Source organism: Drosophila albomicans, chromosome 3 (assembly GCF_009650485.2).
Source record: "Drosophila albomicans strain 15112-1751.03 chromosome 3, ASM965048v2, whole genome shotgun sequence".
NCBI lineage: Eukaryota > Metazoa > Arthropoda > Insecta > Diptera > Drosophilidae > Drosophila > Drosophila albomicans.
This window is the reverse complement of record NC_047629.2, coordinates 38904887-38932026: the sequence shown is the minus strand read 5'-3', so window position 1 is coordinate 38932026 and position 27140 is coordinate 38904887. Positions and strand designations below refer to the sequence as shown.

Sequence of the window (27140 nt, the reverse complement as noted above, 5' to 3'; positions counted from 1 at the left end):
TCTAGATGAAAATCTACCATAGTAGGCTTTTCAAAACCTCCGACCGCATGAACTAAACCTAATATCTTAAATTCATCAGTTCTCATAAATGTGTCGTATAGTAAATATCGGTAAAAAATTTGTAGTCTCCAAACAAATTAAAAATAGAAAATTTTGACAAAAATACAAATTGTTCAGGTTTTTACCTATAAAAATTTCAAAGTGAATTTTTTCATTTCATTGCTTTATATTTGTTTTGTGCAAGGGAGTTGAAATTGCATCATGTTTGGTCTAGCGCGTCGTGTTGTATTCCGAGTGACCAAACAGCGACCACTATGTCGCCAATTTGCCTCGCAAGCCATTAATCAGATGCTGATGCTGCAACAGATGGACATCTGTGCGGATCAGCCCTCTCGTGGCCTGATTATTGGAGTCTACGCAGATGAAGAGGACAAGAATGACGCTGGCATCCTAACGCATGCCGGCTGGCGATACAACGTCCAGAAGACCAACGGTCGCCTCATCGAGGTGCTGCGCATGTCGGGACCGATGCCCAAGCGTGGCGAGGCTCGTCTCCTGTTCGCCATTGAGCCCGATCGTGTTCCCTACTATTCCGTGGTGGCCGTTGTTGGTCTGGGCAAGGAGTGCCTGGGCTACAATCCCTACGAGGTGCTCGATGAGCAGAAGGAGGCCATCCGTCGTTCCGTGGCAAAGGCCTGCCAGATTCTGGCCGAACTGGACACCGATCGAATTGAGGTAGAGAACTGCGGACACGCTGAATCTGCAGCTGAAGGCGCTGCCTTGGGCATTTGGGCGTATCAGGAAATGCGCGACCCCAAGACTCGTATTTCTGTGCCTTCCATTGATTTGTATGCTGTCAAGGACGAAGTCTGCGACATTGAAGGTTGGCGAATTGGCCTACAGAAAGCGGCTGCTCAGAACTTGACCAGACAACTGCAGGAGATGCCTTCCAACTTGCTGACGCCCACAGCATTTGCACAAAATGTGGTCGAGGTGCTTTGCAAGTCTGGCGTCAACGTCGAAGTTAAGGTGGAAGGATGGGCTGAGAGTCAGTCTATGCACGCCTTCCTGGCGGTGGGCAAGGCTTCTTGTGAGCCTCCCATCTTCCTGGAGCTGAGCTACTATGGAACTTGTGCTGAGGAGCGACCAATTGTGTTAGTTGGTCAAGGCATTACCTTCGATGCAGGTGGCTTGTGCCTGAAGAAACGCAAGGAACTCTACCACATGCGTGGCGACATGACTGGAGCTGCTGTTGTGGTAGCTACTTGTCGTGCAGTTGCTGGTCTGAGATTACCCGTAAACATTCGTGGTCTCATTCCCCTTTGCGAAAACGTTGTGGGATGCAACTCCTTCCGTCCTGGTGACATGGTTAAATCTATGAACGGAAAGACCATCGAGGTGGAGTGCACGGATCATGAAGACGTGCTTGTCTTGGCTGATGCTTTGTTGTACGGTCAGAACTTCTGTCCCAAGTGCATCATTGATATTGGCACCTGCTCGGGCTACATGCGACAGTCCTTGGACGAGGCTGCCTGTGGCGTCTTCACCAATTCTGAGATCCTCTGGCAGCAGATCAAGCACGCTAGCATGCACACTGGTGATCGCGTGTGGCGTTTCCCTCTGTGGAACTTCTACAGCAAGGCAGTCCGTGCTGGAGGCCGTTCTGATGTCCAGAACTACGGCATTGGACGTGGTGGACGTCCCTGCAAGGCTGCTGCCTTCCTCCGCGAGTTCGTGCCTTGCGGACAATGGATGCATATTGTAAGTATTCCATCACTATTTGTAAATTTAAATGCAATTTTTATTCGCTTAGGATGCAACGAATGTGATGACCACCAATGGCATTGACTTCGAGTACTTGCGACGAGGCATGGCTGGTCGCCCGACCCGAACACTAATTGAATTTATCGCACAAACCATTTGCAAGGACACTGCACCCAAGATGGGCAAATAATTTTAGAAGCCATTGACCATTGATCAAATCAAATCAGAAAAAAATCTTAAAAGAAGACAACCGGTCGTGTTATCGTTTTTGCCCAAATCCTTAGTCAAAAAACTATTTTCGTTGAATAAAATTTTTCATATTTCATATTTGTTAATGTACATAAAAGAGTTTTAAGTTGTAAGAATGTGTTAGGAATGGAAAAATTACCCAATTAAAGTTTACCATCGAACTATGTACTTTATTCTTTAGTATTCTTTAGTATGAACTTGAAAGGATAGTGAATTAAACATAGTGCCCCGACATTCTTCAGTAAGTGTTCTAAAGAAAAAAATTGAAAAATATGTCTATTTAGTAAGCTTAAGCTAAGTGTATATTTTTCAGACAGTTTAGTATGTAGACAATGATGTGTTACTACGATTTAAAATCTCTTCATTAATATATATAACTTGGGTGCGTATATACGAAATTTGTGGAATTTGAAATATTTTGTTAATCTAGTTACACTAGAGAAAATTGTCAACTTTACATAATGCTTTGTATTTGAGTATATCTCAATTTTGTAGTATCATTTCATTAGTTTGGCGACAGAACACGAGACTATTTTACATATTCTCGAAAATAAAAAATCTTACAATTTTGATTTTGTAAAAGTACTGAAAAGTAGTTTATTTATATTATTATTTATATTTAGGTTTTTTCAATTTTATTTTCTTTTAACGGTGGTTGATAAAAGATAAAATAGACAAAATGATTCGTGCAACGGGAAAACTTGCCAGCCGTGCTCTGAAATTCAAAATGCCAGTGGTTAAAAGGAATTACTCACAGATGATCAACCAAATGTTGCAGATTCAACAAATGGAAATATGCGCAGATCCTCCCTCGCGTGGTCTCATCATTGGTGTCTATGCGGACGAGGAGGACAAGAATGATGCTGGAATTCTCACCCAGGCGGGCTGGCGATACAATGTCCAGAAGACACATGGACGACTCCTCGAAGTGCTGCGTATGTCAGGTCCCATGCCAAAGCGAGGTGAAACGCGAATGCTCTTCGCTATTGAGCCAGAACGTGTGCCCTATTATTCAGCTGTGGCTGTAGTGGGATTGGGCAAGGAATGTCTGGGCTACAATCCTTATGAGGTACTCGATGAGCAGAAAGAAGCAATCCGTCGTTCGGTGGCCAATGCTTGCCGTATCTTGGCCGAACTGGACACGGATCGAATCGAAGTCGAGAACTGTGGCCATGCCGAGTCTGCTGCTGAGGGTGCTGCCTTGGGTATCTGGGTGTATCAGGAATTACGCGATCCCAAGAAGCGTATGGCTGTGCCTTCCATTGATTTGTATGCAACCAAGGACGAGGTTTGCGACATTGAAGGTTGGCGAATTGGGTTGCAGAAAGCGGCTGCTCAGAATCTCACCAGACAACTGCAGGAGATGCCCTCCAACTTGCTGACGCCCACAGCATTTGCGCAAAATGTGGTCGAGGTGCTTTGCAAGTCAGGCGTCAACGTCGAAGTTAAGGTGGAGGGATGGGCTGAGAGTCAGTCTATGCACGCCTTCCTGGCGGTAGGCAAGGCTTCCTGTGAACCTCCCATCTTCCTGGAGCTGAGCTATTATGGAACTTGTGCTGAGGAGCGACCTATCGTGTTGGTGGGCCAGGGTGTGACCTTTGATGCTGGTGGCTTGTGCCTTAAGGAGCGTGACGAGCTTTTCCATATGCGTGGCGACATGACTGGAGCTGCAGTTGTGGTAGCTACATGCAGAGCTGTTGCTGGTCTGAGATTACCCGTAAACATTCGTGGTCTTATTCCCCTTTGCGAGAATGTGGTGGGATGCAACTCTTTCCGTCCTGGTGACATGGTTAAGTCGATGAATGGAAAGACCATCGAAGTACAATGTACAGATCATGAGGATGTGCTTGTCTTGGCCGATGCTTTGTTGTACGGTCAGAACTTCTGTCCCAAGTGCATCATTGATATTGGTACCTGCTCGGGCTACATGCGACAGGCCTTGGACGAAGCAGCTTGTGGCGTCTTTACCAATTCAGAAATTCTTTGGCAGCAGATCAAGCATGCTAGCATGCATACTGGAGATCGTGTGTGGCGTTTCCCTCTGTGGAATTACTATAGCAAGGCAGTTCGCGCTGGAGGCCGTTCTGATGTCCAGAACTACGGCATTGGACGTGGTGGACGTCCCTGCAAGGCTGCTGCATTCCTCCGCGAGTTCGTGCCCTGTGGACAATGGATGCATATAGTGAGTATTACAGATTGAATGATTACAATTTACTTACTTACGTTTTTATAAAAGGATGCAACCAACGTAATGGTCACAGAAGGCAAGGAGTACGAGTATTTGAGACGAGGCATGGCTGGTCGACCGACTCGCACTTTAATAGAATTTATCGCCCAGACTATTTGCAAGGATACTGCACCCAAGATGGGAAAGTAAATTAGGAACTATACAGAATGTTCTGTTAGGACGATGCTACTTATTGTGCACAAGATTTAATTTAAGTTGACATGATTTTATGACCTAGATAACTGATACGTATACGTTAAAAATTCATTGGTTTATTGACGAAAAACATTTGTAAAATTAAAAGTTATCAAAAGCATATGTATGTATAAATATAGAATAGTTTATAAGAGTTTACAGTAAGTGCGTTTTTTTTCGATTTGGCGTCATTTGATTGCTTTACGGATTGCTCATCAGACTGTAGAAATCTCACGTGGCAAGCGGAGGCTTAAATTCGTTCAACTGAAGATGCTACGCCAGTGAGACTGCGTGGGTCAGTACAACATTAATATCAATTGGAGGATAGTTCTGAAGCAGCTTTACATTCGAAGCAAAGTCATTCTCCAGGATGGCTTCCCTTTGAATTCTACAGCCAAAACTTGTGATTAACTAATGAATATGGAAATAAGTATAGCAAACACTTACAATATCATTGAGCAGCAAATTTTAATGAGAAAATCAAACCGATGCTCATCTGAGAACACAGAATCCCAAATACGCAGCACATCGGGCAGTGGAAATTCCTGTGAAAGCAGGAGATTGATCCATCGAAAGCTATAGTATTGCGGATGCAACTCTTGGCTTTTGAGGTGATCGTATATTCCAATATCCTTTGCTTTTAACATATTTGATAGCTTGGACATCATGCACTTTATGCCGCCTTCAGAATCGTCCAGTGTTTTGATAAAAAAGTCGCGTATCTCACTCATTAGGGCAGTGAAGCAAAAAAAGCAGTCCGCTTCGGCATATGTGCGATTCTCGAGATCAGGATCAGATGCCATTACATAGTAAATGGGTCCCACTATCTCGTTCATTCCCTGTACATAACCCTGGCCAGGATTGAGCTTGGCGTAGATGAACAGTATTCGCTGGACAACTTCCCAATGTGCTTCCTGACCCTCCTCCATGGCGGCATAGTTCTCCGCCGAGCGTTTGGTGATCAAGTTGATCTGCAAAGGTAAGCGATATTAGAATTAAAGTGATTTAATATTGAACCAACTTACTTGCTGTTAAATTCCACATTGTTTGCATGTTTTGGAATGTATTTTTTTTGTTTTGGTTTCTTGAGCTCTTTATCCTATGCATAAGTGACTACATCGGACTTACCTTGGTCATGCCGAGACCCTTGCGCTCAACATTTGCCGAGCTGAGCACCGAGGGTACCACTCGCTCATGCAGTCTTCGACCATGCTCCCCTTTGCTGTGCACCACAATTTCACAGGGATACTCTGTGGGCTGTTGAAAGAATGATATGTCTGGGCACAAACGTCTCACGTCTTTGTCGATTTGCAGCAGAAATTCATTGTCACTGAAGAACGTATTCCACGCACTCTCTGGTCCCTCGCTCAGCGGATGATCTTGCAGGCCAACGCCCCTTGATTCATTATCGCCATCACCATCATCGTTGCCGTCGCCATTTTGTGTGTGTCCCGGCGGCAGTACAAGCTCTACAATGAATTGATTGTAGAGTGCACGCTTCTTGGCTAATGTGGCAGGCCAGCTGCTGCGCTTGGAGCCCAGATAGCCCAACAACATCTTCCAGCTGATCGCCCGAAAGCTGTGTACATCTGGCACACCTGTGGAATTTATTGTTTGGTTTATTGCAACAGATAGCAAAACATTTAATAATTTCTAGCTTACCATTGAATGTGTGGCGACGCAACTGCTTAAGATCGATCACATCCTGGGCGAATAAATCCTCGAATTCCTTCACACTGTGAGGTAAACAAAAACATTGGCTTGTTTACTTTCTCCAAAACGAATGTTCCATAAACACTTACCGCGCTTTAAACATTGACATTATTTTCGCTTTCCCTTGTCTGATCCATAGATGGCTTATAAGTGAGCATATATGTATATGGTATATATATATACGCTATTGCTTTGTTGTCATTTAAAAATTAATAGTTAACAGGGATGTAAACGCAATGCAAGTGCAATACACTAATTAATGTTGTGCAACGGTCTGGCAACGCTGGCACTCGCGTTAAGTTGGCTGTGCGCAATTTTTGACTCACTTGAAGTGAGCTGCGTTACGATTTTCAAATGGCATAGCAATGTAGCAGTTATTTTAATCAATGAGTAATTGCGGTGTGTTCATTCATTCATTCATAATCGGCGTGCACTTGGTTCTCTATGTATTCACCTGCACATTTGCACATTCCGTATGCTGTTGCGGCGTGCTCTTCGTGCGTGCTCTCTGTTCTTATAGTTATATGTTGTTTGTTTGTTGCTTCGACCCATTTATACATATTACTCATATACACGTTGACGTGAGCAGACGCATCGACGTCTGTTCGTTTCGGCCGCAAAACAGAGCTAAAGAGAGCATTCCGAATTGTTTATAGCGTATTCCATTTGTTTACTCTAGTCTTTGGCCAGATATGACGACCAGCAGATCGTCATACTATCGACCGGCTTTTTGGAAAGTGCCTAGTTATGTGAATACCGTGGTACCCAACAGCCCCACGGTCACACTGGCAGCCCCTTCGCTGCCCTCTCGGCTAACGCAGCGACGTCGCAGCAGTGGCATCAAGAAGCGAGTTCATTTCGCTGACGAACTGTACGGTGGGGTAAGTGAAAAATAAACAAATCCCCGCCTCCGACTATATCATGTCAATCGTCGGTGGTGTGGCCCCAATAGACAGTCCACTTTGCACCCACATCAAAAATCAGTTCAATAACATTTTGCACTTGGCGGCTCGTAAATTTGTCGACCACAAATTTAATTAATTGGCCACTGCTGCAGTTTTACTTTAAATTCTCAAACAGAAATTGTATTTAATAAATTTATTGCTCAGAGCATCGAAGAATTGACGTAATCGTTTTGCTGCATTTGCCAAAAAGCAATTGCTAAAGTTACGAGTCAATATTTTGGAAAGTATTTAATGCTTTGAAACATTAATAAGCAATAATCGTTTATCTTATATCTAATTTGAATGGACCATGTCGAAATAGATTTAAATACTTGCAGATTGTCAACTATTTCTACATCACATTAATCATGAATTTAATGAATCCCGACTAGAAGTCATCTGAAAATGATTCAATACGAAAACAGTAAAAATATTTCAAAACTGAGCCAAAAACGAACCCAAATAAATATGGTGCACAAATAAATGCTAGTCCCTATATTGTATACGTTAAGTATGTCTATGTATGTATAAAATATATAGCTGAAAAACGTTCGAACGACGGGAAGCGAAATGATTTTTCCGTTGTAAGAAGTAAAAACGTTGCCAAAAACAAAAGCAAACAATTTCGATTGGATTTCTTTTGACGTTGTTTTGCCGCGATTTCTCGCATTTGTAAGCTCGAAAAATTCCATACCGGGAATAGTACAAGGTAAGCATAGCATCTGCTTGTTTAAAGGGAAAAATGTCCCAGGCAAGGCCACTCGACTGATACTCAAAGTTGTAGACTCTGCACATTGCGCATACGACCCGTCGTATATTGTTCTATTGACTAATGGCGCAAACATTTGATTTGTTTATTTAAATGGGCGAAGGGGACTGTTATTGTTGCTATTTGAAGCGTGCTAGTGAATAAATTAATTACAGCCTCTCATTTGCCTTGCTGCAAGAAGCAGAGAAAAACTAATAAAACTGATGAAAATATCTGAAAAACCATATGCCACACGCTCGACGTCTTCGTCTGAAATGATGATGAAAACGTTGTGCCACCAGACGATGACATGTGGCGTTTAAATTCATGGTCAATTTTGGCCTAGTATGCAACTGGATCAAGTGTTGCCGCAAAACTTTAATCTTTTCAGATCATAAATGCTTTTATACACTATTTGTATGCTGAGAGTATTACAATTTTTGAATTTGTGCAGATTAAACATATACTTTTTCCTAGAAACCATCCCAAAAAGATAGCAATAGCGCAATGCTCATGGGAAAGTGTATGTAGAATGAAAATTATTGGCATTTGGATTGAGTTCATGTTTCTCAGTCGCTGACTACATGATTGTAGCGCAGAGTACTCGTAGATTCGTAGTATACCACGATCCGTTGCCGATGCTTGCAAAAAGGAATACAAATTGTATTTTAAAATTAGTACTTGAGCAGCATTGCGATCGAATAAAACGCTAAAATTGCGCTGCACGCGCTACCTCCGCCTCGGGTTCGAGATCGAGATCGAGAACTTGGCCAATAAACAATTGAAAATTCGCGAAAAAAAGAGTGAAGCAGCACAAGAAGAGAGTGTGTAACTGTGCAAAAGGCCAATCGAATATGTTGAATTGAAACATCAGCAGTTGTGACATTTACGCAGACTATTCAAAACCAAAAAGCATGAGTCCAAAGTTGCATGAGTTTGCTGTGGTGCTCCAGCGAGATGGACAGGCGACACCGTGGGGCATCCGTTTGGTTGGTGGCAGCGATTTGGATACACCATTAATCATAACCAGGGTAATGTGGGATGCCCAAGGCATTATGTAACTAGAGCAGCTGCAGCCGAAGCATCGAAGAACTAAAGAGCTAGAGAGCTTGGCCACAGTTTCCGACTTGTCGCTTGTCGTTCGTCGCTTTGTGGTTAATGTCGCGGCCCATTCATCACAATTGTTGCACCGCAACGACAGAGAACTGTCCATTATCGTGCCAGCAATTTGCAAAAACTGCTTTGGCCTTTGAGTTCTGCACTACTTATTGGCAAAATAAACAACAACAAATCAAAACAGTCAGGGCTCAACAGCCGGCTGGCAACGACTGCAAGATACGCTGTCTTGCAAATTGAAATTATCCTAGGGGATTCTATCACTACTTAGTTTAGTGCAGTGAAATAATTTAGCAACAAAGTAAATATTCATGTATGATAGCCAACACACCTTTCCACCCTTTTGAAGTGTAGGGTATTAACACTGAAACTAGAACACGCATACGCAGTGTAAGGCAAATGTAGCAATTGCAACGGTGCCAAAGATTTTTGCAAATTCTGAGACGCCAGTAAAACTAATTGAGGCAAAACAAATAAGAGACGACGACGACGACGACAATGAACGCATGTAAACAATAGAAATGGGAATGGGTCGCTCATAATAATGATGTCTGTGCATCTAGTATGTCAAGGCTGCCAGCAGTCCCGTCCTAGGCCCCTGTCAAAACTTTTTAGCAAACATTTCATTACGTCGACCTTCGTCCACAGGTGCAAGTTGGCAGCCCATCGTATGGGGAGCTGCTGCGTGGCGATATTATAGCCAAGATCGGTGAATACGATGCACGCGACTTGAGTCACGCCGATGCTCAGCAGCTGTTTCGCGGAGCGGGCAACGAAATCAATCTAGTCGTGCACAGGTGAGTTGTGTCACATGAATGTATACTAAGAAATATTATTTGATTTCTACGTTTGCATTGAAGGGATAACAAAATCGCGTATACGCAGGGTGTCAATCAGGAGGCCGGTTCGCGCCCCAATTCAACCTTGCCGCCGGCAAGTCCTGAGCCATCTCAGTATCCCCATCGTGGACCTTCGCCCTTTCTTCCCGGTCCTAGTCATTTTGAGCGTGCGTTGCAGTTGCCGGTAGATACTTTACCACAAACTGTGTTTCCGCAATTGAATGCTTCGGGCGGTTATGTGCCATCGTCATCGAGTGTTTTTTCGCCAAAAGCAACGCGTGATCATCAACAGGATGTGGCCGAGGAACATGCAGCCATTATTAATCAGGTGAGTGAGAAGAAAATATTTATTCAAGCATTTCAATTCCTGTGGGTGTGTTTTAAATTATTGCCCATTTCCATGAAACTGTTTGTTATGCTGCGCTCAAAAGTATGCTGCACAAAATCCGCACGACAATTTGCGTGTATGCCGAGAAGTAGGCAATGAAATATGCTCTGAAATAGATATGGATTTTGTAAAGATTTTTGTGCGCCATCCGCTGACATCAGAGGATAGACATTTTGTGGTCAAGGCTCTGCTGTTTACAAAATCTAAATATAACTTATGTATGCGAATCAGTATTAGCTGCGAAAACGTAGGCGTTGAACAGGAAAGTCTTGTGACGCAGTCTGCAGGTGGAGAACTGGCAAGAATATAAACAAACATTTCAAAAGAGCTCTTGCAGCCCAACGAAGAGATCTTGCCCTCTTCCCAAATAAAATCAAAAACAAAAAACAAACAAAAACAACGACGCAAATCTTGAAAAACATTTCGAATATATTTTCTTGGCCACTTTGCCTGCCTGCCTGCTGCATGCAGGTGAACAACGTACTAACTCATAATATATATAGAATGTATGCATGGGAAAGGCGTATGCCAAGCATATCTGTCTATGTGTAGCTATATAGTTGTGTATTGCCTGCTACCTTGTGATCTTCAATCCTCAGGCAATGCCAATGAAAGTGCTTTGCCTAATTCCCCTCACCTGACACCTTGCGCTTGATGACGCTGCTAATGAATCAAGACAACAAAATTGCCACTCGTCAAGGTCGCCAATTTATTCGTCAATGCAGCACAAAAATAAAAATCAAGGTTCTGATATGTTTCTCTTTTATAGTTTGTTATGATTTGTCATCAGTTTTGCAAAAGATATGTTTTGTAAAGCTTTTGATGTTCTCCATGTTAAAGGACACAAAAAATTAACTTCTCTTGAATTTCTTTATGGAAAATTGAGAAAAAACTGATCATGCTTATAAATAGCTGCCTTATTTTTTATTGCGATGAATATAGCTTTGTTTTTCGAGCAACTTTTTGATCAACCCACTCAACGAATTCTTGAACACAAATGTGTTCCTTTGTAAGATACACAAACAACCTTCGCGATGGTAAAAAACAAACATATTCAAACGTAAATTATTGGCTCCTTGGATTTTTCCGTCGAACTTGGAGAGTTCTTTGACGCCCCAGGCCTTTGTGTTTATTTTAGTTCTATTGAGATGGGTGGGTGGGTGTCTAGGCAGCGGAAGGTTAATTACACCTGTCCCCAAAGCCCATTCCAGTGTCAATTTGTTTTGACATCAATTATGAGATTTACAAATATAGATTTGAAACTGTCAGAAGTCATGTGTTGGCAATTTTCAATTTTCAGTGTCAGCACAAATCAAGCAGAGGAAAACCGAATACATCAATAATGTTGTTCGGAAAATTCATAAATATTTGTATGCATTCTTTATGTCCAATTAATGTTTTTGCATTCGAGCACACTACAAAATAACCTCGACACTGTTCAATTTTGTGGCTAATTTTCGAAACGAACAAGTGAAAAGTGCGAGAAAAACTCAAATTGTTCCAAAAAGAGCAATTAAAATATATGTATAGATGAATTCTATATACTTGTCTATATAATAAATAGACAGGACAAACAAACTGACAGCATATAGATAAATTCATATAAACATGCTATATACAAACACAAATATAAATGTCGTTATAAGGAGGGACTGGGGGCGTGCTTTGGTGGTCGACGCGTGGGCGTAAATGAAAGAAAAAAAGAAAATGCTCACGACAATATAGTCCAAGTTTATATGTAAGTTGTTGTTGTGCTATATATTTTTGTTGGCTTTACGCTCTGTGAATAATCTATTTGCACAAAACATTTAGCCTAACGTATACGTATGTTTAACAAATTGAGAGAAAAATGAGGGAAACTTTGTGTGCGGTGGTGTGCGTGGGTTTGGACGGCCTCTGACCGTCAGCACTGCTGCTGCTGGTGATGATCTTGCTGTTCTTGTTGTTGCTCTCGTATATGGTCACACGGACACAAACACATACATGCGAAATCAACAACTCATATATAGATCTCCTATATAGACGGATTGGAATTCCGCGCAGCCGAAATAGCAATAATTCGCCAGCATTTGAAAATTTTCAAATCAGTTGCGTTCGGAATATTGAAAAATAAACAACTAGATTCAAGTCTAGACGAAACACATCCCTCCGAATCCCAGTGAAGCGATCTCCGAAAGTGTTGAAGAAGAGCAGCGTTCATTAAACGTGCATAAAAGCAAGTTGACCAATTCAAAAAAAAAAAAAATACATAAATAAAAAAAAAGATTAAACAAAAAGTATAAAAGAAGAAGAATATAAATATTGAAGCATTAGTTGTGACATTTTTTAAATTGCTTTACTACGCTCTTACGTAAGAGTTATTCTGTAATATTTTTGATACTAATTTGTTTAAATTTTGCGCATAAAGGAGTTTAAATCCAAAACCCACACACACACAAAACACATAAATTCTAAAATGGAGTACGTTCAGTTCAAAAACGGATCCCCCGTCTACTACAAGGAGCAGCCAGACCTCAATGAATGCATTCAATATCAAGTAAGCAAACACGATTAAAATAATCCGATATAGTGATGTTTAATGTCAATAGAAACAACATGCTTGGATGCGCATTATTTATTTATTGAATTGTCAATGCGAACTTCACCTTAACTGTCAAAAATGTCTGTTTGAATTCAAGTTCAAACACAAATGTCAACTTGAACGACAGTTCAAAAACGTTTTTCCACTTTGGTTTTCATAAATTTGTATTTCTTAATTTTTTCACACTGCATATAGATAAGTGTAGTATATATAATAGGTGCTCTCACACTCTCACTCTCTCCGGCGATATCTGCTTCTTATATACACCGCTATTTAGCTTATTATTTAAACATATTTGTTCGTCTTTCGTCAATATGCGTCGAAAGCAAAAAACAAATTTTTTTGAATACATTTTGGCTAAAACATATTCACTGCTCTTTTCTTTGGGTGCTCAATGTAATTCATACCACCTCGTTGGATATTTTTAGAAAAAGCGCTGAGCGAAAAGCCAAAGATTCAGAAGTAGCAGCAACAACAACACCAACAGCATTTTGCAAAAGCAACAAAACAAATATACAAAATGATTATAAATGAAATTAATTTCAAAATGAAACCAACACTGACGATAATTAGGCTTTTTCGGAAATTAAATTTAAAGGAAAGGCAACAACGAAGAGAAAAGATTTCCGCTTAATGTCGACACATGGGGCAACGTTTTGGCATTGCCTCAAAAATACTGTGGCACAGCGAAAGTGAACAATTGTTGTCACTTTTCAAAAACAAATGCTAAACATTTCACACAATTTATGTATTAATTTATTGGTTGGGTATTAACATAATGTTCCTAGGTTCTAAAAGTAATCAGTTAGGAGTTTACATTGGTCAATTGTCAACGTTTGTAGAAATATAAAATAAAATGTTTTTTTTTAGAGGTCGTAAAATTTTGTCTTAAATTTATGATGGGACAATAAAAGCAAAAAGAAAGATTAAATTCAATTAAATATTTCGAAAGTGACCCTCAAATGATATTTCAACATATTTCTGTGCTTGCGCCAGCCACGAATTTTAAATTTAGCATCAAAAAAATGAACGTTTTCAATTTATTTATATATATCTAAATATTGTATGTACGTCTGTCGTCTGTTTCGTTCTATGGCCAAGGTGAACAGAAATTGTGAGAAATGCGCAATTAGCCAACAAGAACATAAATAATTATACTAAGCCATAAATGTTTTATAAAGGTAATGATCGTAATTACTTGGCCAAGCAGGCGGTGTCGCTCAAAATCGATGCAATCAACTGCTTGTCACTCAATGCCGCATGAACTTCCTCCTCGTCCCACTGCAGCAACACTTTGTTGAGACGCGGCTCCTTCTTGCGCATCACTCGCAATATGCCACGCGTCTCCACGAGATCAACTGTGCCCGCAAATTCCGCCTGATCCAGGGCCAAGATGTTGCGTTTGCTGCACACTCGACGATACACTTCATGCAATCGTCCCACACTAATGTCTTTGTTCCGCTCGTTGCGCAGCATCAAGACTAGCGAGCACAGCATTAGCTTCTGTTGCAGTGGAAAAGCCTCTTCAATGTCCTCCTCAAGGTTCTGTGAGGCTCCATAGACCTTGTTGAGCACAGCAGCCACTTGGCTCACCTGCACAGGCTTCAGTGTTTCTATAAATACAGAAAAGGTCACGAATGGAATCTTGTTTTTAAATGATTTACAACTTACCTTCTGCTGGTGGTCCATCCAGCTCAAGCGCCTTCATGTTGAACTCCTTTTCACCCGCACATTTCTGTTGTTCGGCAATCTCCACAACACGTCGCCCAATGTCCAGAGCACGTCGGACATCTCCGCTGACCGCACTCACTTTGGCCGCCAGCAGCTGCAATGTGACGGGTGGAAAGACATCCAAGACCTGTGCTTCGGCCAGTCGCGACTTGAAGATCTCCACGATTTGTGGCTTAGTATAGGGCGGAAAATGCATCAGTCTTGGTTTCAGTTCGCAACGAGCATTAAGTCGCATCAATGCTCGATCCGTGAGATCCAAACTATTGGCAATGCCAACTAGTAAAATGCGTGCACCCGGCAACGCTGGCCACTCGAAGATTGTGTACAGCACCTCTTGTCGTGTGGTGCTCAATTGATCGATCTCGTCCAGCACCAGCAACAACATGCGTTTGGCCTTCCGCAAGTGTCGCTGTATGGCCTCCAAGTGGTCACGTTCTGTGCGCCCAGTTGGCTTCAGCTGCAGCTCCATACATAGCTTCTTATAGACAGCACCCACGCTGGCAATGCTCGTGCAGTTGATGTAGACACGTTGCAACCGCTGTGCATACTCCGGGGCACGTAGCAACATAGACAAACAGGCAGTTTTGCCAGTGCCTGGCTGGCCAGAGACGTAGAGACTGCCGGAGGTTTGAGTGTCCAGATGACTGCTAAAGAACTCACGCAGTTCTTGCAACTGTTCCTCCCGTCCTGGCAGATTGAGTGTCTCAGCGCTGTTTAGGACACGTCGTGCATTCTGATATTTGTTTCTTGGTGGCGATGGCAGCGGTGGCTGTTCCGGCTCCTGCTTCAGTTCTTGTTTCTCTTCCTGTTTCGGCTCTCTTTGCTTTTCCTGTTTCAGTTCCCGCTTTGGCTCCTTTCTAACCTTTGTTTCAGTCTTCTTCGGCTTTTCCGCCTGCTCTTCCTCTCTCTCATCGATGCTCAGTCTGTCTAGCAGTCGTGAAGGGCTTATTAAGTGTTGAGGCAGTGGTTGCAACTTGCGCTGCTTAGGTGGCGAAACATGTGCCGTATCATCCAACTCCTGTTCCTCATCACTGCTGCACTCATCCATCATTTTAACTGCCCTTATGTTGGCTTCAATCCGCTTGGCCATGCTGTCCAATGCCGCAACTGTCGTTTTTGTCACAGTTGTTTTCTTGCTGCTGCGTGGCGTCTTTGGCTGCTCAGCGTGTAGTTTTGTTGCAGCGCCCACTTTACGTCTACTGCTGCTCACTTTGTCCATTTTATTCAACAGATTGCTGTTTTCGTTATTCTCTGAAATTACACTAATAATATCATCCTTATCTTCGTCGTCACTGTCCAAGATCTGCTTGGTTTGTCGTCTACGCCAAACTTCTGAGCGTCGTGGCGTTGTGGCCATTGGCGACTGCGGCAGCGCTGCTGGCGTTGCAGACTTGCTAATGCTGCTGAGGCGTGTGGAGCGGCGTACTGCGGCCATTTGTTTAGTTTTTGCACGTTAGTTAAATCACTTTTTAAGTTATCTTATTGATTTTAAAAGTTGTAGATTATTGTTGAGTAGTAACAAAGGAAGCACGGTATGTTTAGTGGCAAAGCAAAAGTGAGCAAAAGGCGCGAAATTAATGTCAGCTGCCCGCTACAGTCAGCTGTTTAAAATGCAGTCTGGCAACTCTACGCAGCGTTGCATTCTACAAGTGCGCGCACTATTTGAAAATGTCGCTACGAATATTGAATTACTTACGCGTTCGTGCGGCTGCGTGTGGACAGACAGCGTTTGCTAGCAAAAATAAGACAGCGAGAAAAACAAATGAAAAACTGTTGCTGGACGATGGCAGAAGCGCTTACGTAAGCGTCTATAAATATTAGACTTGCTACTGAGATATTTTTAAAGTATATAGACGGGCGGGCGCGCTCACGAGAGTGTGTGATGAGATGGAATTTTGGTAAATAAAGTTTATACAAAATTTAAGATACCAATACATGTACACAAACACATGGACATACATCGAATGATCAGTGTCTGTTAAATAAAGCATAACGAAAATGTTCTAGAAACATGGGAAATCTGCGGTTGCTCTAATGTTCACATAATGTTAATGCGCCCCACAAACGGACTTTGTACATAGGTTTTATTTATTTAGATTGTACTGCTTGTAGTTTGTAAGTTTGCCAAATGTTTGCACATTGATTTGATTTTTTGGCATAAACAAAACCATAAAATTATCACACATTTGACTAATTATGCGCAATTTGCTTTGTTTTCGTAGCCATACCGAACAACTCCACTGGTTCTGCCCGGTGCTAAAGTGAAAAAGGATGCGCCCACCACAGAGTCATACTTGAGACACTACCCAAATCCCGCTGTGCGCGCCCATCCCGGACACGACTACCATGACAGTATCATGAAGCAACGCGTGGCCGATACCATGTTGCACAAGGTTGTTGGCCAGGATGCCGATACTGGCAGAGTGAGTATTGAGAAGAATCTGTGATTACTATTGTATTACTATGATATGGTATTATAGGTTTTCCACAAGCAATTCAACTCGCCAATTGGCCTGTACTCAAGCAACAACATTGAGGACACCATCAGAACAACAGTTCCGTAAGTTTACCACTCACTTGGAAATCTTTATGCTAATGAACTGACAAATATCAAAAAAAGCTTAGTACCAATACAATACACTAACAATGAATTAAACAAAATTTTTTGGATATCGCTGTTAACAAACAAATTGAGATACTTTTAAAAATTGAATAAAATAATTTGATTTGCGTAGTATTTTGTGAAAATTTTAATGCAGCTGAAAAGTGCGCCTACATAGATAGCTTGAAACTAATTGTAAAGCGAGACATGATTTTGAGTAGTCCAAAATTTTGAATTCCATGCGGATCGATTCTTAGTTAAGATGAAGTGCTAATCTACTAACCCTAGGCCAAAAATCGAATATCAAATTTACTAAACGAAGGCAAACACAAATACACCCAAAAACAAAACACAAGACAAAGGAGTTCATAGATGTTGTATGTCTACTACTTGCTCTATGTTATACATATGCTCTAAACTACATCACATACATACATATTTCTCTATATACTCGTATATATATAAAAAAAATTCTATGTATATTGTTGTAGCTTTGCCACAAGCGATAGTTATCGCTTGAAGGAAAGTCCTTTGCATCGTCCTTTGCCAACAAAACTTGACGGGTAAAAGTAATCATATTTTGAGCACAGCCTGATATCTATCTATACTATAATTATACTATATATATATATACTTTTGAAATGGATTGATTGAATTTTGCATCACTTGGAAATCGTATATAAAGAAACGACGCATTTGGTTTCTCTAGAAACTTGATTTTGAGGATTATTGGAAACTTGAATGAATCTTGAATATACACATTTCCTATATCCTTTATCCCCCAAAGTGCATTTATGTACTCTCTTGTATGTTATTCCGTTATTCTGCCTGTCGAATCAACCCTAACCGAATTGTTGTATCCCCAACCACAACAAGCGTAACCTATGTAAAGTCTAAATCCATATATTATATCAAATCCAAAGTGCAACTTTGATGCAATAAATATTCGTACTCCGTCACAAAACACAATACAAAAGTACACCTTGCATGTGCTCCTTTTATATGTATGTACATAAACATATCTAAATGTTCCCATATCGTAAGAATCAATGTATAGTATGTATTATTATCCCCATCGCAAGTACAAACTCCGGATGATCTGGTTTGCGACGAGGTGCACCCATGAATCTCTCTAGAAACCAGAGCTTATTATTGTATCCTTTTATTCTTAAGGGCTTTTGTTGTTGCCAGCGTATACTTTTCCTTCTACTAGACAATATACCAATATCAATATATGACAAAGTATTTATCAGAATGGCAAAGGTGGCGCAATTGAAAGGTAATGGAAACATTTAGAGCAGATGCTGTATTCACTCTCTCGATATTCGTTTAATACAACATTTAACTTATAAGAAGCGAAGAGATTAATTCGATCTAATTTGGATAAGATGCCTAACAAAAAAAAACAAAAAAAAAAAATCACCTACAAAAACACAAAACTCTAGCCAATATACAATCTTAGACATAATGTTTAGAACTTAGCTGCACGATTAATGTTAGAATTTTCATCGATCTATCTTTCCTGGAACAAAAACGTAAAATACTGGAGCAACAAAAGCAAAAAGAACAACTTGCAGAGCAACAGCGTCAACATCGTCAACAGAAACTGCAGCTACTCTATCAACAAAAATAAATGATCACAATACTCTCTTGATAAAGCAATAGCAAAAAAAAAAAACAAAAACAAAAATTATAGCATAAATTCTACTAGAGAAATGAATTCCCAGCCCTAGCTCCTTTCCATATCCATGCCCACTGATAAGCTACCCAGTCCTTAAACGATCCTACTATAACAAGTTCCTATTATATATTAACTTAATATTTAAAAGACGTTTGCTGAATTTTATCCCCGAAACGTTTCAAAGACAACACAAAAGTTCCTATTCCGAAGCAACCTCGTATTAACTTAATCTTATTAACTTTTATGAACATGAAGACCAAACTAACAAAAGACCTTAACACTTACTTTTTATATCTTTTATTAATAGTTTTTATTAATTTTCGACTTTTGTTATGCAGTTTTGTTCAAAAAACAATTACTTTTAATAATTATGTTTAAGGAATTTGTTGACTTGTTTAATGGTTAATTAAAAATTGTTTGAAAAAGTGTCGAGTTCGAAGACAACGAGAACACTATGCCTATTTGATTAGAAGATAACTACAAAAATCAAAATAATTCTAACGTATTTTGTGCACATCCTGTTTTTTCTTTCTATTCTCTCACTACTCTGTCTCACGCTACTCAACCGATGTAAAAAAAAACCTCTAAATATTCATATATGTTTGTACACATACATATATATGAATCTAAAATTAACTTAACCAATACAAAAACAAAAACCAACCAAAAAACAAATAAAATTTTGAAATAACATAACTTTAAAATATTTCAAAAATCTCATAACATCAAAAATATTTTGACAAATAATAAAAAAAACGTATAATGGCGCTTTCAACGATCTCAATAAATGAAAATCTCGATAAATAATTTATATAAAAACGACATGCGCGGACACGTACAGTTATAAGAAAACTGTTGTTTACGATCCAAGGAATAGCGACACCTACAGAGCCATCCAAGAAGAGGGCGGCTACAGCAGCTATGGTCAATCTTCGCCTCAGGAAGTAACCATACCTGTGCAGACTAAGGTCTATCAACCAAATAGATTGGTTCCAGGAAAGGTAAGATCGCGTCAACTGTCACATCGCGCCTCAACCTCAACAAATGTTTTCGATATCAGATCAACCAACCAAAATATATATACTTAGATCAACACTATATGTGAGATATGTACTTAATATCAGACAAGATCGCTCGATTGTCAAGTTCATTTTGCGCTCTATCTCTATTACTCTCTATATCGCTCTCTATCTCTCTCTTTGTCTCTCTGTAACTATCTCAGTGTATTGTATTGTTTTCTCACGTACAGTCGAACATATCCAATTCTTTTTTTTTTGTAGTACATACATATATATGTGTCCTATCAATGTGTCCATGTCTACGCTATGCCTATCAGAATGTTAAGCGCTCGCTTTAAGTCGTACAATGTTAATGTGCTGTTAGGCAGTGTAATGATTACTAACTGTGCCAAAGTGAATACTAATTTGGTTTTTGATAACTTGTCATGGAAATTTGCAAGTCGAACATCGATGCATCATTTTAAACCCCATTTCTGTGTATATTTTCCAATCAAATCATCAGCAATTTTTTAAGCATTTTAGCATTATGGCATTTTAACATAACGGGCTACTAACCGGAAGCACGCTCATAACATTAAAGTAATGCGGTAAAAAACAACAAACAAATGTGGACTATATCGAAATTGTTGCAAAAATTACGAGAAAAAACTTTTTACTAAGCCGGCAATTTTCTTTTTTTTTTGTTTTTCCTGCAATTCCTTCAATGCATTGCATTACTTTACAGAAACCAGTATCAGCGCCAGTATCCCGGCCGCCGTACAATGTGAGTAACAGCGCGCTGTTAAAGCACTGTTAATGTCAATGTTAATCGATTGGTTTTGTTTGCTCAACAGGTGGTAAACACCCACGATGAAAACATACGCCAGAGCGGCTCTTTCAATCGTCTGATGTATAGCGTTATTGGTGCCACCGACTATTAAATCAACAACACCAACAACAGCAGCAAAAGCGACAACAACAATAGCATCAACAACAACAACAGTAACAGCAGGAAGCGAGCAGCCAGCGAACAACATCAACAACAACATCAACAACAGTTGCTAGTTAAGGAATTACTTAACCAAATTTAGTGGATTTTTATGAAATTCTGTTAAACCTATTGATTAATTTATATAAAGAACGACACAAAAATATGCAACTAACAAAAACCCTAAAATATTACGAATCGGCTCAGAGAAAAATTGATTGGAGATGAAATAAATTTATTATACATTTAAAAATAAAACAAAAAAAATACTCATAGAGTTAACTGTTCTCAGCTTTAAATGAGAAAAAAATACTTTCATTTTAGTTGAAGATTATGTATCTTTTATGTTAAATTCGATTTAAAGTTAACAGCGATTGTTAACGGCGAGTGGTTCTAGTCATCCTAATTGTATAAAACACATCAACAACAACAAAGAACTTTACTTTTTTAATCCAATAAACAATAAAAATTATACTACACATTAGCAAGCTGAGGCGTTGAAAGATTTTTCAGTATACACACACACATAAAAGGGGAAATAAAAAGCAATTTATAACAGATTTCAATTACAGCATAATGACTATAAAATTAGGGATTGCATTCAATTGTTTGCCCAACCCCAAAAAAATACAACAATACTAACATGCTTTGCATAACATGACGCTGCAAATATAGATTTCATTTGGAATCCATCAATCACGTCGGCAATTAAACGCATTTATATTGAAATTATATGCAAACATAGCTCCGCTTTAGATTTGACTCTAATTTGATTGAAATAAAACACTTGTGAGTACGTGTATGTAATCTTTAAACTCTGGCTGGCAGCCACAACATAACAATTGTATTGTTACACATAATGTGTGCGAGTACTTTCACTTTACGGCTAAGTAAGCCGTGATCAGACAATGTCGTATCGTATCGCGCCCCCATTAAACGGTCAACGGCTGACGAAAATCGCATAGCTCAATTAAGAAGAAGAAGAAGTGAGAGAGAGAGGGAGAGGGAGGGAGGGGGATGGAGAGATTCCGGTGACCTTGGCGAACAGCCTTCTCTCTCTCTCTCCTTCGCTATAAATCTTCCATGAAAAATGCTTAAATATAATTTTGGGGCGGTGCACACACAATACGAATGAATGCTCTTAAGTAATCGCATCAGAGACGAATATCAAATGTGATGAATGTATAGATATGAACAATATGTTGTGGGCGTTTGGGTGCCTTTTGCTTTATTGAGGTTTAATGGCTGCGATCACATGGCAACAGCTTGTGGTACTTGCATCTGGTGTAAAGGGCTTAAATGCAAAGATTTGGCAATCGGAGCAGCACACACTAACAAATCACATCAAAGATCGCTGGCATACTTGAAGCTATTCAACCGCAACGTGGTCGCAACAGATACAGATACATAATACACTAGATACATTTACAGATACAGATACAAGCAGATATACAAACTGTGAATGCGAGTACGCGTCGTAAAACAAAGCGACGACGACGACAACGGCATCGAAAAACATTTGTCGATTTTGCGATTTGGGTCAAACATTATAAACAATAGACTTGTGCACTTGCCAAGCAAACATTTCATAAATTTCGATGATTTTTTTCGGGGGGCGGAAGCCTTCTGCTGACCTCAAGCAGTTGAACTCTGTTTAATGTTAATTAGCATGTCATTAAGCCTAGATGAATGGATGTGCCAGTCGATGATCTAATGCCAAGTTAAGCTAAGCGAAACCCACACAAGCAAAAGAAAAAAAAATTGCATAAAATCGCACTCGTAATATGTAAAAACCGACAAAATAAAAATGCAGCAAAAAAATTAACATATTTAAGCTCTTTGTGCGATTGCGTGTTATTGCACTAACTGTAATTAAATTAATTGAAACAGCCACTCTTAATTTGTGAAAGTTTTGCACAGTGCCGAAAAATCAATCAACAAAAGCTTAAAAGAAACTTAGTTAACAGCAAAGTCAAACAACAGCTGTAAGCTTAAGGCAGCGCAGAATCTGATTAGAACGCTGTTAGACAACAGAAGGGTTTAACAGACAAGCGTTAACTGCAGTTGTGAGCTTAATGTAAACTTAACAGCAGCGCACGCTGTTAATTGAGGATCATTGAGTGGCACATGTAATGTTTGTGTATATAAATGATGGCAACTGTAACTGGAGCAACAATTTTCACTGAAATAACAATGACACACAGGTCGAGGCGAGGTGGAAAATCAGCTGAGAGACAAACACTCTCACAAATAGGGGGTGGTTGGAGGCGGCAGGCGGGGTCAGAGACAATGCTAGCCATGATATAATGGCAACGGAAATGACAACTCCTCGTAAGGCAACTGCTTGCAGCCAAAACGACCAACGGGCCAACAGCTGTTGTAAATCAAAAAAGAGGCTACCAGCAAACGCTTCACTTGGTCGTTAGAGAGAGATAGAGAGGGAGACCGAGAGCGATAGAGAGAGCGAGGCTTGTAACTAGTTGGCGCTCAACGCAGCTCAAACGTTCAATGTTCAACGTCGCGCTATTCCGATATAAAAGTGCAATTTGGGCTAGCAGCAATCGCAGATACATTTGTGGCTTGGAGTGGGACGTGCGCGTTGTTTATTGTCGAACCGAAAAAAGTGAAGTGTAATAGCAGCAAACAGTAAATATTACTCAAATAGTATACAAGCAATCAAACCCGTCTATAACAATGCAACTTTTGCTCGTGGTGGCCACGGTCGCGATCTGTGGAGTCGCTCAAGCGCAGCAGGGCGTCGATCCCGCCTATTTGCGTCAGTATTACCAGCAGTTGCAGCAGCAACAGCACCAGCAACAGCCTTCCGATGGTACGCCCATCTATGAGCAGAACTCCGAGCAGACGCAGCAGTATGTGAGTGCGGGTCAGCAGATCAGGCTCAAGGATACGGTGTCAGAGCAGATACGCGCTCAGCAGCAGCAGCAACAGCAGCAAGGATATGTGGCGCCAGCCGTCAGAGATTATCTGCAACAGCCGCAGGTAAGAAGTGCAATTTAAAGATAAATTTAAAAATATATATAACTTAGCTAAAAACATTTTAATTTTGACAAACCTTATGGACTCTTTTCCTAGTGAAGAGGCTAAGAAAAGTTAAGGAACACATATTAATCATAAATAAATAAAAAGAAAATCAAGTTAAAGAAAATAATAGTTAAAACTTAGAGATCACTCTTTACTTTTATATTTAAGTGAAGGGTGTACAAATATTCTAGTATTATTTAAATACTCAATACTCAACAGTCCGCTTTAACCCTCAATCTTTTAATCCTTTTCTGCAGTACCAATCGCAGCCACAACAGAGCGCCTATCGTCCCCAGCCTCAGGCTGCTCCCGCGCCTCCACGTCGCATTCAGCCCTCGTATCAGCCACAATCCTCGCTGCTGGGCAAAGGACAACACAAGCTGCAGTCGCATCCACAGCAGCAAGCGGAGGAGGAGGAGCAATACGATGATGTAAGTTCACTATAACAAGTTCGAATTCGAACTCGAATCCACAGCTTTCGCGCTGAGCAGCACACTTTCCTTTTCGCTTGAGTGCAGCAATAGCAGCAGCCTAAGCAATGTGACCAGCAAACAATGTTGGCTGCTTGCGAGTGCATAATTACAATTGAAGCATGCCAGAGCGAAAAGAGGAGGTAGAGAAGCAGGAGGAGGGGAAGATGGTGGTGGTAGCACAGTGTAAGCCGAGACTTTTCTCATAGAGTTCATTAACCACCTTCCATCGACTGCAGTCCCGGGGCCATCTACAGCTGCAAGCTCCCAACTGCAGCTCGATCGCAGCAGCTACTTGACGTTGGCAAATAGCCATGACCATAAGTTTCTGCCATGCTTCAAGCATGTGTGTGTGTATGTTTGTGTGTGTGTGTGTGGCTGCCCCCTCGTTTATCCCGTTGTCTGTGGTCTGTTGTCTGCTGTCTGGTCGCTCTCTAACAGCTGTCGACATTTGCTTTATGGGCTTTTGCATGCGGAAACTGCAGTTTGTCGTTATCCATGCGATTGGCCATTAAAGACGGCACATTAAGGAAACGACGAGTTCATTAACGTTGATCGGAGGTCGTTGGGTTGCCTGCCACTTTAAAGAGAACTAAGGAAATGACGTTGCTCATTTCTTGAGTGGAGTAGGATGTGGGAGCTAGGCAAAAAGGGAAATGACGATCACTTAAATGAAGGTGGGTAAACTTAATCAGAGAAAGAGAATGCGTGTTTAATCTAAAGATAAACTTGAAACTGAAACGGTAATGAGAGTGACGGTTGCAAGTTAGTTCTGGGAAAAGAAAAAGGAAAAACTTAAACATATTTGTAAATAAAAGATTAAGTTTATGTGCGGATTAGAATGTGACACATCAAAAAGAAATCTAAGAATTTTATGTATTTTCTTCTTAATTAAAATAATTTCTAATTAAGATTTGGTATTCAGGTAATAAAGATCAGATAACTTAGCTCAAAAAGCTGCTTTATTCATGTGCAGATCAGCTGCCTACAGTTAAACCACCTTATTTTTACAGATGTAGATAACTGGCTCACTTTTTTTTTGCTATCTTTATGAGCTTACCCACAAGTGTCCAAAAGTGGACCCATTAAATGTCACACTGCATGACATGAGCTCATGCTCAAATTCGCAGTCGCATTCGCAAGCTACAATCACTTTCAAATGCGACCCATATACCGCAAATACTCGACTGGACCTCAATACACCAAAGCAAATGGACAGTGCACGCATTAGAACCGGCTCTTGAAACTAGCTTCGTTTGGCCAATTGCCTTTCCAATTTTCAGCTGCACGTTGCAATGCAGTAAAGTAAAGTGAAGTTTATTGATTTTTGTTTCTTTTTTTTGGGGCCACGTCAGTCGCCGTTGCCAGAACATTTGTTCTGCAGACGCGGTCACGCCTTAGGCCCAGATGCAAGCCCAGTGTTTAGCTGCGCTTTACCTTAACCCAGTTAGAACAGTGCTGTGGGATTGTCTGAATGGCTGGCTGACTGATGATCGCAGTTACTTCCTCGCCATTCACAACAACCTTGTGCTTGTGCATAATTTATGCGCCCGCTACCCGGAGGCCAAAAACAAAGAAATAAAGAAACGAACCTGGTCAGGCCTCATTGCGCATTACGTGCAGAAAAAGAGTATCTACGGAGATACGATACGAGTTGAGTTAAGCCGCTTCTACTGCCGCCCAAAAATTGCATAAGTCTCATTCATGCGATCACCTGAACGATCGACAACGGCAGCAGCAGTTGCACCTTAATTTCATGTGCCTCGGCCATTAAAAATATGCAAGCAACTCCACATTGCTTTCACTTGTGCGTGTTGTTCAGGCTTCATTCCGAGAGGGGGGAAGGCGAGAGGGGTTTCGATTGGGCCTGGGATCGAAACTGAGACACCCCACGCATGCGGATTGGGCAATGAACGTGATGTAATCGCCTTGCGTGGCCATAAAAAACTGGGTCACTCTGTGTGCCATGCATTTGAAATGATCGCAAATGATCGTAATTCGGTTTCTCTCTTCTCCACAGCAAAACTCCTCGTATCAGTTTGGCTTCGATGTGAAAGACGATGAATTCACCAACTATCAGAATCGCAAGGAGGTTCGCGATGGTTCCGTCATCAAGGGCAGCTACTCGGTTGTCGATTCGGATGGTTTCATTCGCACCGTCAAGTATACCGCTGATCCCAAGGAGGGTTTCAAGGCTGAGGTGATTCGTGAACCCACCGACATTGTGGTGAAGATTCCCACACCTCCGCCACCAACGCAGCTGCTGCGCGCCGGCGCTCACAAGGCGCCCCAGGAGTACAGCTCGGGCAAGCAGCAGTATCAGCATCAGCCTCAGCAGCAGCAGCCACAGTACCATCAGTACCAGTAAGATGGGCGGATGGATGAGAGAGGCTAAACAGTTCATACTACAAGTACTTCTTGAAAGTTCCGCCAAGTCCATGTGACTGCTTGTAACATACATTCCGTTCATCGTTCATCGCACATGGCATCAAAACATACGACTTTCCCTAGTTTGTAGTAATATATTTGTATGTAATAACATAATTATGTTTGCGATCAAAATTTCTTGTATAACTTTCTGGCTTAGAATATTTAATTAAAAATTTATAAACAAATTGCGTTTGATTTGAGGGAGCTTAGTTTGGAGATTTTTAGGTGTAGGGTATTATGAAACAAATCTTGAAATTTTGATTTACTGTCTAAGCGCACCAATTTCTCATTTTCAAATATTTTAAAGATTTGCTTTAATGAATTTCTAAATATTCTACTTCTACTGAATTAAAATAGCCAAAAAATTGCCTTTTAAATCTGACTCGCATTTGTAGTTCGGCAAAAAATGAAGTTGTTCAATTAATTTTAGAGAT

General features: G+C 40.7%; 6 protein-coding genes across 17 annotated transcripts; 4 read left to right on the top strand and 2 right to left on the bottom strand.

The window, feature by feature from the left end:
- The first annotated feature begins 82 nt into the window (after nucleotides 1-82).
- Nucleotides 83-2110, top strand: LOC117572012 (cytosol aminopeptidase-like). The gene is made up of 2 exons (XM_034254533.2): nucleotides 83-1761; nucleotides 1814-2110. Exons 1-2 carry the CDS (start codon nucleotides 262-264, stop codon nucleotides 1952-1954), a joined length of 1641 nt encoding a protein of 546 aa, XP_034110424.1. The 5' UTR covers nucleotides 83-261; the 3' UTR covers nucleotides 1955-2110.
- A 404-nt stretch (nucleotides 2111-2514) lies between these two features.
- LOC117572514 (cytosol aminopeptidase) lies at nucleotides 2515-4594 on the top strand. Its single transcript, XM_034255368.2, has 2 exons — nucleotides 2515-4195; nucleotides 4250-4594. Exons 1-2 carry the CDS (start codon nucleotides 2693-2695, stop codon nucleotides 4388-4390), a joined length of 1644 nt encoding a protein of 547 aa, XP_034111259.2. The 5' UTR covers nucleotides 2515-2692; the 3' UTR covers nucleotides 4391-4594.
- LOC117572015 (TBC1 domain family member 13) lies at nucleotides 3666-6417 on the bottom strand. Its single transcript, XM_034254548.2, has 5 exons — nucleotides 6238-6417; nucleotides 6098-6171; nucleotides 5564-6033; nucleotides 4883-5406; nucleotides 3666-4823 (listed from the first exon to the last, which is right to left on the bottom strand). The coding sequence occupies exons 1-5, from the start codon at nucleotides 6255-6257 to the stop codon at nucleotides 4709-4711; spliced, it is 1203 nt and encodes a 400-aa protein (XP_034110439.1). The 5' UTR covers nucleotides 6258-6417; the 3' UTR covers nucleotides 3666-4708.
- A 408-nt stretch (nucleotides 6418-6825) lies between these two features.
- On the top strand, nucleotides 6826-21224 carry LOC117572013 (PDZ and LIM domain protein 1). Of its 12 annotated transcripts, none has more exons than XM_034254534.2 (9): nucleotides 6826-7029; nucleotides 9605-9753; nucleotides 9817-10123; nucleotides 16718-16918; nucleotides 16976-17055; nucleotides 17589-17660; nucleotides 19620-19779; nucleotides 20522-20560; nucleotides 20631-21224. In XM_034254534.2, the coding sequence occupies exons 1-9, from the start codon at nucleotides 6841-6843 to the stop codon at nucleotides 20715-20717; spliced, it is 1284 nt and encodes a 427-aa protein (XP_034110425.1). In that variant the 5' UTR covers nucleotides 6826-6840; the 3' UTR covers nucleotides 20718-21224. The 12 variants fall into 12 exon arrangements, with proteins under 12 accessions (XP_034110425.1, XP_034110427.1, XP_034110430.1 ...); XM_034254535.2 differs by lacking the exon at nucleotides 6826-7029 and adding an exon at nucleotides 8523-8871; XM_034254536.2 differs by lacking the exon at nucleotides 17589-17660 and having other exon boundaries at nucleotides 6828-7029.
- LOC117572011 (cell division control protein 6 homolog) lies at nucleotides 13498-16069 on the bottom strand. Its single transcript, XM_034254532.2, has 2 exons — nucleotides 14436-16069; nucleotides 13498-14377 (listed from the first exon to the last, which is right to left on the bottom strand). Exons 1-2 carry the CDS (start codon nucleotides 15928-15930, stop codon nucleotides 13959-13961), a joined length of 1914 nt encoding a protein of 637 aa, XP_034110423.1. The 5' UTR covers nucleotides 15931-16069; the 3' UTR covers nucleotides 13498-13958.
- A 2105-nt stretch (nucleotides 21225-23329) lies between the features above and the next one.
- Nucleotides 23330-26891, top strand: LOC117569335 (putative mediator of RNA polymerase II transcription subunit 26). The gene is made up of 3 exons (XM_034250465.2): nucleotides 23330-23764; nucleotides 24064-24237; nucleotides 26297-26891. Exons 1-3 carry the CDS (start codon nucleotides 23459-23461, stop codon nucleotides 26642-26644), a joined length of 828 nt encoding a protein of 275 aa, XP_034106356.1. The 5' UTR covers nucleotides 23330-23458; the 3' UTR covers nucleotides 26645-26891.
- The last annotated feature ends 249 nt before the right edge of the window (nucleotides 26892-27140 follow it).

Bases quoted from the DNA above. Each gene is read 5' to 3' on its own strand.
- LOC117572015 (XM_034254548.2), bottom strand. From the start codon at position 6,257: ATGTCAATGTTTAAAGCGCG. The intron at 6,034-6,097 runs GTAAGCTAGAAA...TAAATTCCACAG, and splicing joins GCGTCGCCACACATTCAATG to GTGTGCCAGATGTACACAGC. The intron at 4,824-4,882 runs GTAAGTGTTTGC...TTTTGGCTGTAG, and splicing joins ATTTGCTGCTCAATGATATT to AATTCAAAGGGAAGCCATCC.
- LOC117569335 (XM_034250465.2), top strand. From the start codon at position 23,459: ATGCAACTTTTGCTCGTGGTGGCCACGGTCGCGATCTGTGGAGTCGCT. The intron at 23,765-24,063 runs GTAAGAAGTGCA...CCTTTTCTGCAG, and splicing joins ATTATCTGCAACAGCCGCAG to TACCAATCGCAGCCACAACA. The intron at 24,238-26,296 runs GTAAGTTCACTA...TCTTCTCCACAG, and splicing joins AGGAGGAGCAATACGATGAT to CAAAACTCCTCGTATCAGTT.
- LOC117572514 (XM_034255368.2), top strand. From the start codon at position 2,693: ATGATTCGTGCAACGGGAAAACTTGCCAGCCGTGCTCTGAAATTCAAA. The intron at 4,196-4,249 runs GTGAGTATTACA...TTTTTATAAAAG, and splicing joins GTGGACAATGGATGCATATA to GATGCAACCAACGTAATGGT.
- LOC117572012 (XM_034254533.2), top strand. From the start codon at position 262: ATGTTTGGTCTAGCGCGTCGTGTTGTATTCCGAGTGACCAAACAGCGA. The intron at 1,762-1,813 runs GTAAGTATTCCA...TTATTCGCTTAG, and splicing joins GCGGACAATGGATGCATATT to GATGCAACGAATGTGATGAC.
- LOC117572013 (XM_034254534.2), top strand. From the start codon at position 6,841: ATGACGACCAGCAGATCGTCATACTATCGACCGGCTTTTTGGAAAGTG. The intron at 16,919-16,975 runs GTGAGTATTGAG...ATGGTATTATAG, and splicing joins AGGATGCCGATACTGGCAGA to GTTTTCCACAAGCAATTCAA. The intron at 20,561-20,630 runs GTGAGTAACAGC...TTTGCTCAACAG, and splicing joins TATCCCGGCCGCCGTACAAT to GTGGTAAACACCCACGATGA.
- LOC117572011 (XM_034254532.2), bottom strand. From the start codon at position 15,930: ATGGCCGCAGTACGCCGCTCCACACGCCTCAGCAGCATTAGCAAGTCT. The intron at 14,378-14,435 runs GTAAGTTGTAAA...CTGTATTTATAG, and splicing joins GGATGGACCACCAGCAGAAG to AAACACTGAAGCCTGTGCAG.